This window comes from Chinchilla lanigera, unplaced genomic scaffold, assembly GCF_000276665.1.
Source record: "Chinchilla lanigera isolate Chin_1 unplaced genomic scaffold, ChiLan1.0 scaffold00018, whole genome shotgun sequence".
In the NCBI taxonomy this organism is placed as follows: domain Eukaryota; kingdom Metazoa; phylum Chordata; class Mammalia; order Rodentia; family Chinchillidae; genus Chinchilla; species Chinchilla lanigera.
Genome location: NW_004955419.1, coordinates 6,924,302 through 6,936,221, shown reverse-complemented (window position 1 = coordinate 6,936,221; position 11,920 = coordinate 6,924,302). Strand labels below are relative to the sequence as shown.

Genomic DNA, 11,920 nt, shown 5'->3' with positions numbered 1-11,920 from the left:
ACACATCATCCATTATCTTAGAACAACAGGAGAATTTAGCTCACCGAAAACACCAGTGCCACTACTCCAGACGGGAGATAAACCAAAAATGAAGCCACTCCGTCACTGAGACTTGTTATACTTTTCCTCGGTTCCAAGTCAGATGTCACTAGGTTTACACTGACTGTTTGTGCATTCAGGATGACTGGGACCCCTCCTACCGATTGGTCAAGTGAATCCTTAACTTGTACCTGTTTGCAGAACAATTCAAATCCATTTCAACAGCTCATCACATCTTTCAAAGCAACCAACTCTGAGTTTTCTTTCTCTCCACCAAGTATAAATTACTTATGTTTAATTCAGTAATGTGAACTGAGTTCTCAAGTCATAGAATGATTCCATCTTATTTAATCATTCTTGAATTAATTTCCTAGTCAACCTAACTCAGAATGTAAATATTCTATCAGCCAAGTAAATGTGACAAAATTATTTACTATCTAACTTATGTATTTCTTTAATTGGATTAGAGTGGGGTAAAGGGGAAAATGAAGAAATTCCTTTTAGGGATGATTCTTTTGAATGTGAGAAACATTAAATGGATATATTTTCTTTCTTGACTTCTACAAGAACATATATATAAATTCCACAGATGAATTATTTTTACATGTGATATAAAGTATATGATGTTTACATTTGTTCTATATACTATATATCACTATATGCATTTTATAAAATATATGACTATTTACATTGTATATATATACATGTATGTGATATATATAATACACATAATATATATTATATATAATATAAATATATAAGGAACTACAAGTATATTCAAAGCTTGCTTGAAGCCTGGTAAATATTTCTTCCAATAAGCCAACAACACTGCAAGTAATAAATTATAATTTTTAATTATAGTCATCCCTGGGTATCCATGGGGATTGGCTCTAATACACACCACCATTGGGTCTAATATGGAAACCAAAATCTAAGGATGTTCATGTTCCTTATGTAAAATTGCGTAGCATCTAAGAATGCACTTGTCCCTTATAGACCATTGTAGAGCATTTGTAAGAGCTATTCACTCTTCCTCATCTCTAGATTACTTATACCTAATACAATGTTAATCTTATATAAATATTTGTTATACTGTATTGCTTAGGGAATAAGACAAGAAAAAAATCTATACATATTCAATTCATGAGTAGCTGAAACCAGAGATACAGAAACCAGAAAATATAGAGTTAACTATATACTCAATTTTTTAAAGCAACACATTTTTCAAAAACTGAAAAAAAAATTGTGCTCTGGCTTTCAAAATTAAGGGCAGGAAATAGAAATGCCCATTTTATAAGTATTCCAGATGTAATAATTTATAATAAAATATTTAAAATAACAAATATAAAATTAAAGGAATATTTCAATCTATACTATCAGCATTTAAGAAAGGAAATGTAGAGGAAAATGAGAAAAAAAAAGAGTCAGAGACAGAGAAACTCAAAATGGAAAAGATAGAAAGCGAAACTGAAGATATAAGACCAGAATTCTGCAGAGCACATCAGAAAACACAGAGATGTATACATACAGAGAAACACACTAGAGGTTTAAAAAATGGTGAGAAAAAGGGGTCTATTTTTGAGGAGTCATAGGCCTAGCTTAAACCTTTCTAGGAACTTGCCATGAATTAATTTTAAATGTTGTAGTTTTTATATTATGGGCCTATGGGCTTTTGTTTATACATAATGTAATACACTAATGTGTATTTAGGGAATGCCTAGCACAAGGCTATCTAACTAAAAACTAGCACATGCCCTAGAGATAGAAATCACTCCCGAGATTGCAGCTGGCCTGTAATTTCCATGCCTGGCTGCATCTGCAGGAGGGCTATGAGTTCCCTCTGTCATGTGCCTCTCCAGCACCCTTCTCCCATTTGCCACCTGCATGTTTTCCACACACAGAAAAGGATGACTAAATAGCCAGGTGAATAGCCAGGGTTTGCCTTGGCCCCATCTACCTTGATGGAATATGGAATCCCAGGTTTCAGAAAAAGAGGTGTAGCAAACAAATTCAACGTGTAGGGGGAGAGGACATATCTGATGCCAGGTACTTCTGCCTCTTCAGAAAGTCCACCTAAGGAAACAGCAGGCATCATGTTAACACTTTTTAGAAGTCTAATAATCTTAAGGGTTACCTACATTGTCACTATGTGCCACAGACTCATTCTTTCAATCACCTTCTTCCTGCACTCGGTCATTTTCCAACAGAATGTAGCTGGAGGTTCTTTGTGGTGGTGGGGTTTCAGAGAGGAATTTGGACCTCAGGAGTCTCCAAAGTCTCAGTGTAGAGACACTGTTGCAGAAGTAGAGGGGAAGGACACCACTTCACTGCAGTGGCCTGAGTTTGAGTTGAACATGTTCAAGGGAGTAAGAAGAGGAAACAGGTAGGCCAGAGACTGGGCTTACAAGAGTTCCTTGTTAGATCAGAAGGACATAGAGAAAAATGGAAAAGAATTAGAAAAAGAGCTTGATATGGAAAGAACCCCACGGGCCCACTGGAGAAATCACGGTATTGTTATCCAATGGTTAGAAATTAAGTAATACATTAAGAATAACATATGAAGCTCTGGTATCCTCAAACTCCTTCCCAGTACTACATCCCTAACGCTCCCTCTACGTATCTTATACTGCAGCTAAACTGAAGGATCTGCTATTCTTAAAGACCAACCTTCACTTTCCTCCCTTTTGTCTGTGGAGGCAGCCCTGCTTCATTCTATGTGCCATTCCTGCCTTCAAACCCTCCATTTGCTAGGATTGATCATTTTCATGACAACATTGCTGCCTTCCTCTGGAGCTCAAGAGCATTAAGTTCATCAATTAGAGCACATACAGAATTCTTTCTTACATTAGATGCTAGTTTATAAGCCACATTAGTTCTGGGATTGTACATCATTCATATTTATAAGCCTGTATATTCAGCAATAGTCTTCAAGTACCTCAAAAATATTGCTTCAACTCAATTTATGGTATTTGAAATAAATTGCAGAACAACAAAAGTAGAAAAGAAACATTAAGGCAATGTTAAAAACAATAGCTAGGGCAACACTCTTCAAAAACCACTGGGAATCTGCTATATGCAAGTATTCAAGAATCGAATAATTAGCTCAATTCTTCAGCTATCATAGAAGAAAAAAATTAAAATGGTGAGAGACCTTAGAAATCACTCTTGGGAATCTAACTCTTATTTTGCATGCACACATACACACACACACACACACACACACACACACACACACACGTGAGCTCAATGTAGTTAAACTATTTACTCAAGGTTAGTTGAATGTTCAATATAAACCTGAAAGAGTGAATAGCATAATCAAGAGATATTAGAAGTAACACAGTTTTGATCTGATTTGCAATAGTAATTAACAACTTCAACCATTGGAGTAGGACTCAGAGCTCTAGACAAGATGTTGAGCATGCTAAGGAAGTAATAGGTGGACACTTTCAAAAAAAGAGAAAAATGAGGGGATAAGCAGTGAAAATAGAAAGAGAAATAAGGTCTAACATTTAAATGGCACTTAGTAGGTGATAGTTATTGGTTTGTTTGTTTGTTTCCCACAGAATTTGAGATTGAACTAAGGCGTTGTGCATGTTAGGCAAGTGCTCTACTACTTAGCTACATTGCCAGTCACTTTCCAATTCTATTTCAATACAAGATCTTGCTAAGTTTCCCAGGCTGGCCTTGAACTTATTGCCCCCCTCACTTAGCCTCCTGAGTAGCTAAGATTACTGGTATGTGCCACCATGCCTGGGAATAGGTACTGCTTAGGTGTTTTGCAAACATTCACCAAAACCCTGTTAGATATATGTTATTTTTATCGTACTCATTTTAGAAAAATATTAGTACTTCTAATTTTAGAAAGAATTCCTAGATTTTATATCTAAAAATGCCTTTAAGAAGCATCTAGTTGAACTCCATCCTCGCATAGGTAAGGAGACCAGAGCAATGATAAGAATAATAGCTTGCATTTGCACAGTACTAGATCAAACATTTTAATACATAATCTCATTTTTATTTTGGTTCTTTCCACATGAGAGTCCTAGCATGACAGATATGCAAGGTAGATGGCCACAGAGACATTTGGGATATCAACCGGAAGGTGTTGTCGCATTTTTGCAGTTGAGATACTAGGGATCCTGTGGCCTGTCAGTGACTGCGTAGTGGCAGAGCTCTGCTCTAATCCAAGTTTTTAATGTTATAAAAAGCTAAAATTTAACTTTAAAAGAAAACAAAATATGAAGAAACTATAGAAATCATTTACCCCTTTATATGCTATTTCCCAAAAGAAAGTTAAACACACACACACGCACACACAACTTACCTGCAGCCTCTACAACTGTTACAGCAATATAAAGGTACTTGTCATTTACATCTTCTAGGCTGTTATATGATAGTTCTTTAATTGCCGTTTCAGAATCAAATGTGATGTGAGCAATTCCATTTATCAACTTTTTAAAAGGAAAAATGGAAGAATTACTTTAGAGAAGAACATACAAGGAAAAAACTCCTAACAATACCTGCTTTGACTAGCCTCTAAATTGAGGGGAAACGTCAGAGAACTGGTTTAGCATCATCAGTGAAGTGCATTCCATGTCCACAATGAAGCCTAAGATGTTATTTTCTAATTTATTTGTATGGAGTTACAGATTTAATTTCTTTTTTTTTTTTTTTTGGTATCAGGAATTGAACTCAGGACCTCGCACTTGCCAGGCAGGCGCTTGTGTCACTGAGCTACATCCCCAGCCCTGGAGTTATAGATTTAGAGAAGTCTTGAACATTTCATGATCCAACAGTTCTCTGAAACCTGACCTTAACTAAGAGTTCATTGGAGTTTTAATTTAATTTGTGCTTCATTGTTTATAAATTTAAACACTAATATAAAGATATACAGGGAGTAAAGGGCTATGAAGTTAAGTGACAGTATATTATTTAATTATTAGTAATAGCTTTGCCCTGGGGATGTGCCAAGTATACACAAAACCCTGGGTCTAATCCTACAACTAAAAAAACAATTTTTACCTTATCTTTTACTTTGAAATTATTTTAGTATTCTGAGACCAGGCATTTTTGTTGTATTTAGCTTGTTTGCTTGCTTGTTTGCTTAATTAAGTTATTTATTCTTGGTGCTAGGTACTAAACCTAAGGCCTAACCCATGATAACTACATGCTCTACCACTGATTGACACCTTCAGCCCTGATTCAGCTTTGAATCTTAGTGTCTGTCCTGGAATCTTGCATTATAGAGAAACATTTAGCTGGGAATGTAGCCCAGTGGTATAGCACTTGCCTAGCACTTGTGAGACCCTGGGTTTGAACGTCCATACTCCAAAACAAACAAAAACATTTTTAGTTATGTCTTGAATAAACCTGTCTTTCTAAAAAGCAAGGGCTGTATAGTCGATGATGTAAAATACATGAATATGCAAAAATAAGCAAACATAGCTGGGCATGGTGACGCACATCTTAATCCCAGCACTTGGGAGCCTGAGGCAGGTGGATCCTTGCGAATTCGAGACCAGCCTGAGCTACAAAGTGAGCTCAAGGCCAGTCTAAACTGCATAGCGAGACCCTGTCTCAAAAAAAAAAAAAAAAAAAAGTAATCAAACATGGTATGAACCCATAATGTAAAAAAACTCAATAAGGAAAGAGGAGATGAGGGCTCTAACCTTAGTTCCATAAACACTAGCCCTTAACCATGGACAAATAATTTCACAAGTATTTTTAAAGTGCCTAATCTTTGTAAGAAAATATTTTGTCTCAGGGCATATAGTGGGAATAAATTAGACCTGTAGAGTTTAAAAATAAACAATTTCAATAAGGATAAAGAAGGGCTTTTCACCTTTAGAAATATTAACATTTTTCTTTTTTTATTAGTATAATTAACAAGTAAAATATATATTTACATCGTGTTTGGAGATACATCTATGTTATGAAATGATTAAAACAATCGAGTTAATTAACATACCCCTCCCCTTATATACTTACAGCAATTCTTTATTTTCTCCGCCTAGACATATTTTATAACAACATAAGTCAAAAATTATTGACATTTTGAACATGATATTCCTTTGCTATGTGGGGGTGCTCTGTGCATTGTGGGAGGTTAGCAGCACCCAGGCCTCTACAGTCTGAGTCTCAGCAGCACACTCTTTGTCGTGACAACCACAGGTGACCCTGGACATCGCCAAAGTTCCCTTTGAAGGTAAAAGTCACCTCTCATTGGGAACCACTGCAGGGACGTGTGAAATAAGCTCTGAGGAGACAGGCGTGGGCTCTACAGGGAGAAGTAGTGGGGGCAGTGAATCTACTGCAGAGGAATGAAGGCAAAAACGGGTGTCGGTGTTGAAATTCACAGTAAGAAGGAATTAGGCAAAGAAGAGGAAGGTGGGGACAGAGGAAAATAGTAAAGACCTGGAGGCAGGGAGTAAGAAAATGGCACATGATCAGCTGGGAAGAAAGACTGAAGCCAAGGAAGGTGGCCTTTATTCTAAAAGTGATGGGAAACCAGAAAAGTTTTAACCTACAACTTCATACCTATAGAGCATGAAGGACTGGACTAGAGTTTTGAAATAACTTTTTCCATCCTTATATTATTTTGAGGTCTAAGTGGACAGGTTGCCTTACCGTTGTGTTCTGCTTTGCTTTTTGCATCATTTCTTTTCGATCATCTTGTACATCTTCTCTTATTCCAAAAAAGACAAAAACTTGAGCCTCGGTGACTACATGATTGTGAAAATACCTGACAAACAATATCATAATATTGTTTTGTTCTCATGGTTACGGTGATAAGAGTCAGATAAAATGTAGATTTAAAATTACTTAAAGCATTTGATATACTTCCATTCACTGTTACATTTCATTCTCATAAAATCACAATAAAAATCTAGAACATGCATTTTTTATTAGTATATAGAGGATGAAAATGCTCATCTTGGTGAAGTCAAAAGATGCAGCCCCAGCCAGCACTACTTCCTCAACGATTTTGATATCAGTGGGGAGCTACTCCCTATTATCTTTTATGTCTTTAAAAGGAGCATGCCCAACCTCACTGTTATGTGAGATTAGTTCTTTTGAAAAACATTTGAACTGTATATTTCCTTTTTCATTTAGAATGAAAGCAAGAATAAAATTTCTACACAGCAAGCAATGCTATAATAAAAGTCAGCTTTCCTTATTAATGGTTTGAACAAATAAATTGTCTTCATTATGAGAAGTTGGGTGCTAGCGTTTCCTCTTAAGTGAACTTTTGACACTGGTGTAGACTAAAAAGTAAACTGCTACTTTCAAAGTAAATGCTTACAGAAGAGGTAGCAGTGGGTAGGGTTGGAAGGCACAGACTCTGGAACCAGGCAGGTTGGGCAACTTAATAGCTGTGTGGTCTTGAGTCAATTATTCAACAATTACATGTCTCAGGTTTTTTTTTTCAGTTTTTGTGCTGTAGGGATCACTGTATTATTTACCTTAGAGTTGTAAAAGAGTTAAAGTGCTAATATATTCAGAGTTCTTAGAAATGACCTTACCTATATAAGTAGATTATTAACAACTACATTATACTTTTATTTTTAAATGACCTGTGCTTTTGTGTTAGGTTGCTTGCGAAACTAATGGCAGTTCTTTTCCTCTCCATGTATCCCCAAACTTTGCCATTCCTTCCTTGCATATAAAGTTGTAGGAATTTATTTCACCTGGGCTGATTTTGTAGCCTGCTTTGGGTAAAAGAATGTGGTGGGAGTGGACAATGAGATACACACTGCGTCCAGTGATTTTTAACACCTGTCAACTGCCAGCCATTCACAGACACATGAGTAAGACCTTTCTAGACTAGGCATCCCTCAGCTGATCTACCACCTGAACGTCACAGGTGAGCCCAACTGACATCAGTCTGCCCAAAACACAGAACTGCCCAGCTCATTTCATAAATGATTGTTTTAAAAGCAGTTAGTTTTGAAAAAGTGATGCAGAATTTGCTAGTTGATTAAGGCATTTTAAAAAAAAAAAAAAAAAAAAAAAGGCAAGCCAGGCATAGAAGCAACATGATTGCAATCCCAGGCAGGAGGATTATAAATTCAATTCCAGTTTGGGCAACTTAATGAGACCCTGTCTCAAAATAAGACCTAAAAAAGGGATGTAGCTCAGGGAGAAGGACCTGTATTCTATCCCTGGTACCCTAAAAAAGAAGTCAGGAGTTGATAGTTTCATACTTTCACATATTGGCCCCACATTCTAAATATTCACACTGAGTTTAAATCTTTAGGACTTTTCTCTTTCTTTGAGGTTGAATAACTAACAAGGCTAAAATCAGGATCAACTATCATCAGAACAGGCATATAAGCTATCCGTGTGATGCCTCCTCAATCGGTCTATTTCAAAGTCATGGCAGATTTGCTAAGGAATCCCAGATCCCGCTTTGGGCAACTACCAACAAGCAGAGTTAGCACTCAGTTTAGCTGATATGGGGATAAATAACTTTCTTACCTTGCTTTTATAGTAATTTCAAAATTCTTAAAGTTCTTGTAACCAATGACATTACTTTCTGGTTCTATTGAGACAGAAAAACGTGGCAAAACTGAAAATAGAAATGAAGAGGCAATATTACCATGTAAATTAGAGTAGCCTTTAAAACACAGCAAACAGCTACTTTTCTCTGGTAGAGATGGAGAAGCTGTAGCATCAGTACAGCATTTACCTCATCATCACCGTTATTATCATCATCTCTGAGACTTTCTAGTCCAGCCAAGTCAACCCAGCCTTGATGTACCAGCAGCACTTGGCTTACGTTTTTTTATGATAGCACTTACTATTCCTTCTACTAGAGTATGGGCTTCTTAGAAATAAGAAAAGGCCATTCTCTATGTTTTTCTTCCCTTTCAGTGCTCTCATATGTCTTAAACACAGTATATGTTCAGTGAATGTTCACTAAATTGATGAGGAAAGAAAATTCTGGTTTATTTAGCATTTTCCTTTTTAATCTCATAGCTAAAAACCATCCAGTCCAAGTCAGCATAACCTTGATGCTAGAGAAAAGAAAGATTACAGTTAGGTATAAGAAAGAACATCTTGCTCTTGCACCTTGCCATTTTCTATTTTATTTTGTTTCTGTGTTGAGTCTTGTAAATTTTTATAATAGATAGCTTTATCACTAGTGTGAGGCCTCCATAGGAGATGTCTGTTCTTCGGGGATGTCTTCTAGGTGTAGGAGATTCTTGGTTTTTGTGTCTGTCCCGAGATCCTACCTTCCCAATTTATTAAGGATGAAATGTTGATGTATATTTGGCTCAGCCCCCAGTCCTGTGGTACTGGGCTATGGAGATGGTTATTACCCCAGACATTGGCAGTGTTGTTATACAAGGGAGAACAACTGATTACAACAGGCAGGACATCCTAGCTAAAGTAGTACAGTTAGCAATAGCAATAGCATCAAGCACATCTTAGAAACTAAAAAACTGTGGTAACTATTAATTTGGTACCTTTAACCATAGGCTCAAGACCTACAGTTATATAACAAAACCCAACATAAATTGGGAACTTGTATGCAAATGGTTTCCTCTTGGTAGAGTGGTTTTATCCTGTGGTGGGGAAATTTAAGAAAGATAAGGAGCAAAACAGAGATAAATGAAAAGAAGTATAGTAGAAACAAGGCTACAGCACAAAGGATGATCATGCAAGCTTTAGAAAAGTAGAGGAAAGGGCAGAGAGAAAGAATGAAGTCATAACCAAAGGATTATAAGGGTTAATATCTAGAACATATAAAGAACTGAAAAAAAAAAAAAAAAAGATCTCCAAAATTCAAAGGTCCAACCTAGAAATGGACATCTGAGGTGAATATACACTTCTCAGGTGAGAAAGTAAAACAGCAAATAAATATGTGAAAAAATGTTCAACATCACTGGTCATTCAAGAGATGCAAATTAAAACAACAATGAGATTTTATCTCACTCCAGGAAGAATGGCTATTATCAATAAATCAACCAATAACAAATGCTGATGGGGCTATTGGAAAAAAGGAACCCTTCTCCATTGTTGTTGGAAGTGTATACTGGTACAATCATTGTGGAAACCAGTGTGGAGATTCTTCAAAAAAACTAGGACTAGAGGTACCAGTTGACTGAGCTATTCCCCTTCTTGGTATCTTCTCAAAAGAATCAAAAGCATTATACCACAGTGATTTATATGCACCAATGTTTATAGCAGCACAGTTTGTTAAATCTTTGAAACAACCAAAATGCCCATCAAGCAATGGATGCATTGATGTGATTTGGATGGATGCAATGGATGTGATTTTTTTTAATATAATGGAGTACTACTCAGCCTTAAAGAAGGATAACTTGAGACATTTATTGCTAAGTGGATGGACCTTGAGACCATATTCTTAAGTGAAATAAATAAAACACACAGGTGTAAATATCACATTGTCTTTCTAATGTGAAAAACTAAAAGTTTAAATAAGAACAAAATTGTTCAATAGATATTGTGAAATAAGAAAAAAATTGTTCAAAAGGAAAAGGGACCTATGGAAGGAGAAGGGGAAAGAAAGGAAGGGGAAAAAAAATGAGAAAAGAAGGATAAAATGGAGACAAAGGGTATTAAATAAGGAGGGGAGAGAGGTTGAAGGGCGGGGAGGGGAATGGGAGAAAAAATTACAAATCAAGGCATATCATGTACAGGTACATTCTCCATGATGAATGTGATCATTGTATATACTTAAATTTTACCTACAAACTTAAATTATAAAAAGTTAAAATGGAGATTAATAACTCAGTACAGCACATATACCATGGAACTAGCACATAAAAAAGAATATCAAGGCAAAAGTCAAAATTAAGGCAAAAAACAAAAAAGAGAAGCTGTGTTTTTTCCCCCTGATAGCCCAAGGGAAAATAATTTTTGTTTGTTTGTTTTCTTCCAGTACCAGGAATCGAACTCACGACCTCATGCTTGCCAGGCAGGCACTATGCCGCTGAGCTAAATCCCCAGCCCCTGGGGGAAAACAATTTAATCTCTTGAAATGGAGCCATCTTCTCTTCATACTAACTCAGACTATGAAGGGCTTGGATTCTAATAACCTACACTACAGTTAATAGAAAACCAGGTGATTGGGTGAGCCTGATATCAAGGACAAACAAAGACAGACACACAGAGGAAGTGAGACAGATGACTTCAGATATGGTTCATAGTTTTCTAAATAATGAAGGCTAGAAGTAAAAGATCACGGTGATTTTTTGTTACTCTGGACTGTGTTTCCTATGTGACTGAAGACCAAAGCAGGTGTGTTTTCTCCAGGATATGATGTGCCTACCAACGGGACCATACCAGTGAATAAGACGGACACAAACTTCCCCTCATGAGTTCACAATCAAAAGGGAAGACAGACCTAAGTAAATAATTGTGCAGATAAACATCTAACCTTCAGTGATGAGCACTGATATCAAGAAGTACAGAAGATCCTCCCCCAGAAAGAGAACTCAAGGAAGTTCTATGAGGAAGTGGCTTTTAATGTGAGACCCCAGCAAGAGTTGGCTGAGGAGAGGATAAAGAGGAACATACTGAAGGCAGAGAGAACACCGTGTGCAAAGCCATAAGTTCTGCAAGCAAGTGAGTGAAGAGTGAACAAAATAAGACTGAAGGGGAGCCAGGCAGGGACCAGCTCAACATAAAGATTTTGATTCTCATTATCAGAGCTACTGGGGACTTCTCAAACACAAAAGAATGTGATGATACTCTCATTTCAAAATTATTCTGGCTCACACAAGAGTGCCAGTGTCTCAGCTTGGCAGCAGAGACAGCAACAAGGAGGCTTTTGCAGTGGTCCAGGAGGGAGCCTGGTGATGCAGAGGGTGGGTGAACTGTAGATATATAGAGAAAGTAGCAAAAGCTCCGG

At 36.8% G+C, this 11,920-nt stretch overlaps 1 protein-coding gene across 3 annotated transcripts in view; it reads right to left on the bottom strand.

Moving 5' to 3' along the window:
• LOC102020122 (complement C5-like) overlaps window positions 1–11,920 on the bottom strand; it is a 40,618-nt gene that overhangs the window by 10,267 nt on the left and 18,431 nt on the right. Inside the window, exons 7-11 of one of the 3 annotated variants that reach the window (XM_005382576.1) lie at window positions 8,518–8,608; window positions 6,667–6,781; window positions 4,364–4,490; window positions 1,997–2,112; window positions 45–230 (exon numbers count right to left, since the gene is read on the bottom strand). In XM_005382576.1, coding sequence (XP_005382633.1) covers window positions 45–230; window positions 1,997–2,112; window positions 4,364–4,490; window positions 6,667–6,781; window positions 8,518–8,608 — 635 coding nt within the window. The remainder of the gene's footprint in view (window positions 1–44; window positions 231–1,996; window positions 2,113–4,363; window positions 4,491–6,666; window positions 6,782–8,517; window positions 8,609–11,920) is intronic. The other 2 variants (XM_005382577.1, XM_005382578.1) reach the window with 2 other exon arrangements.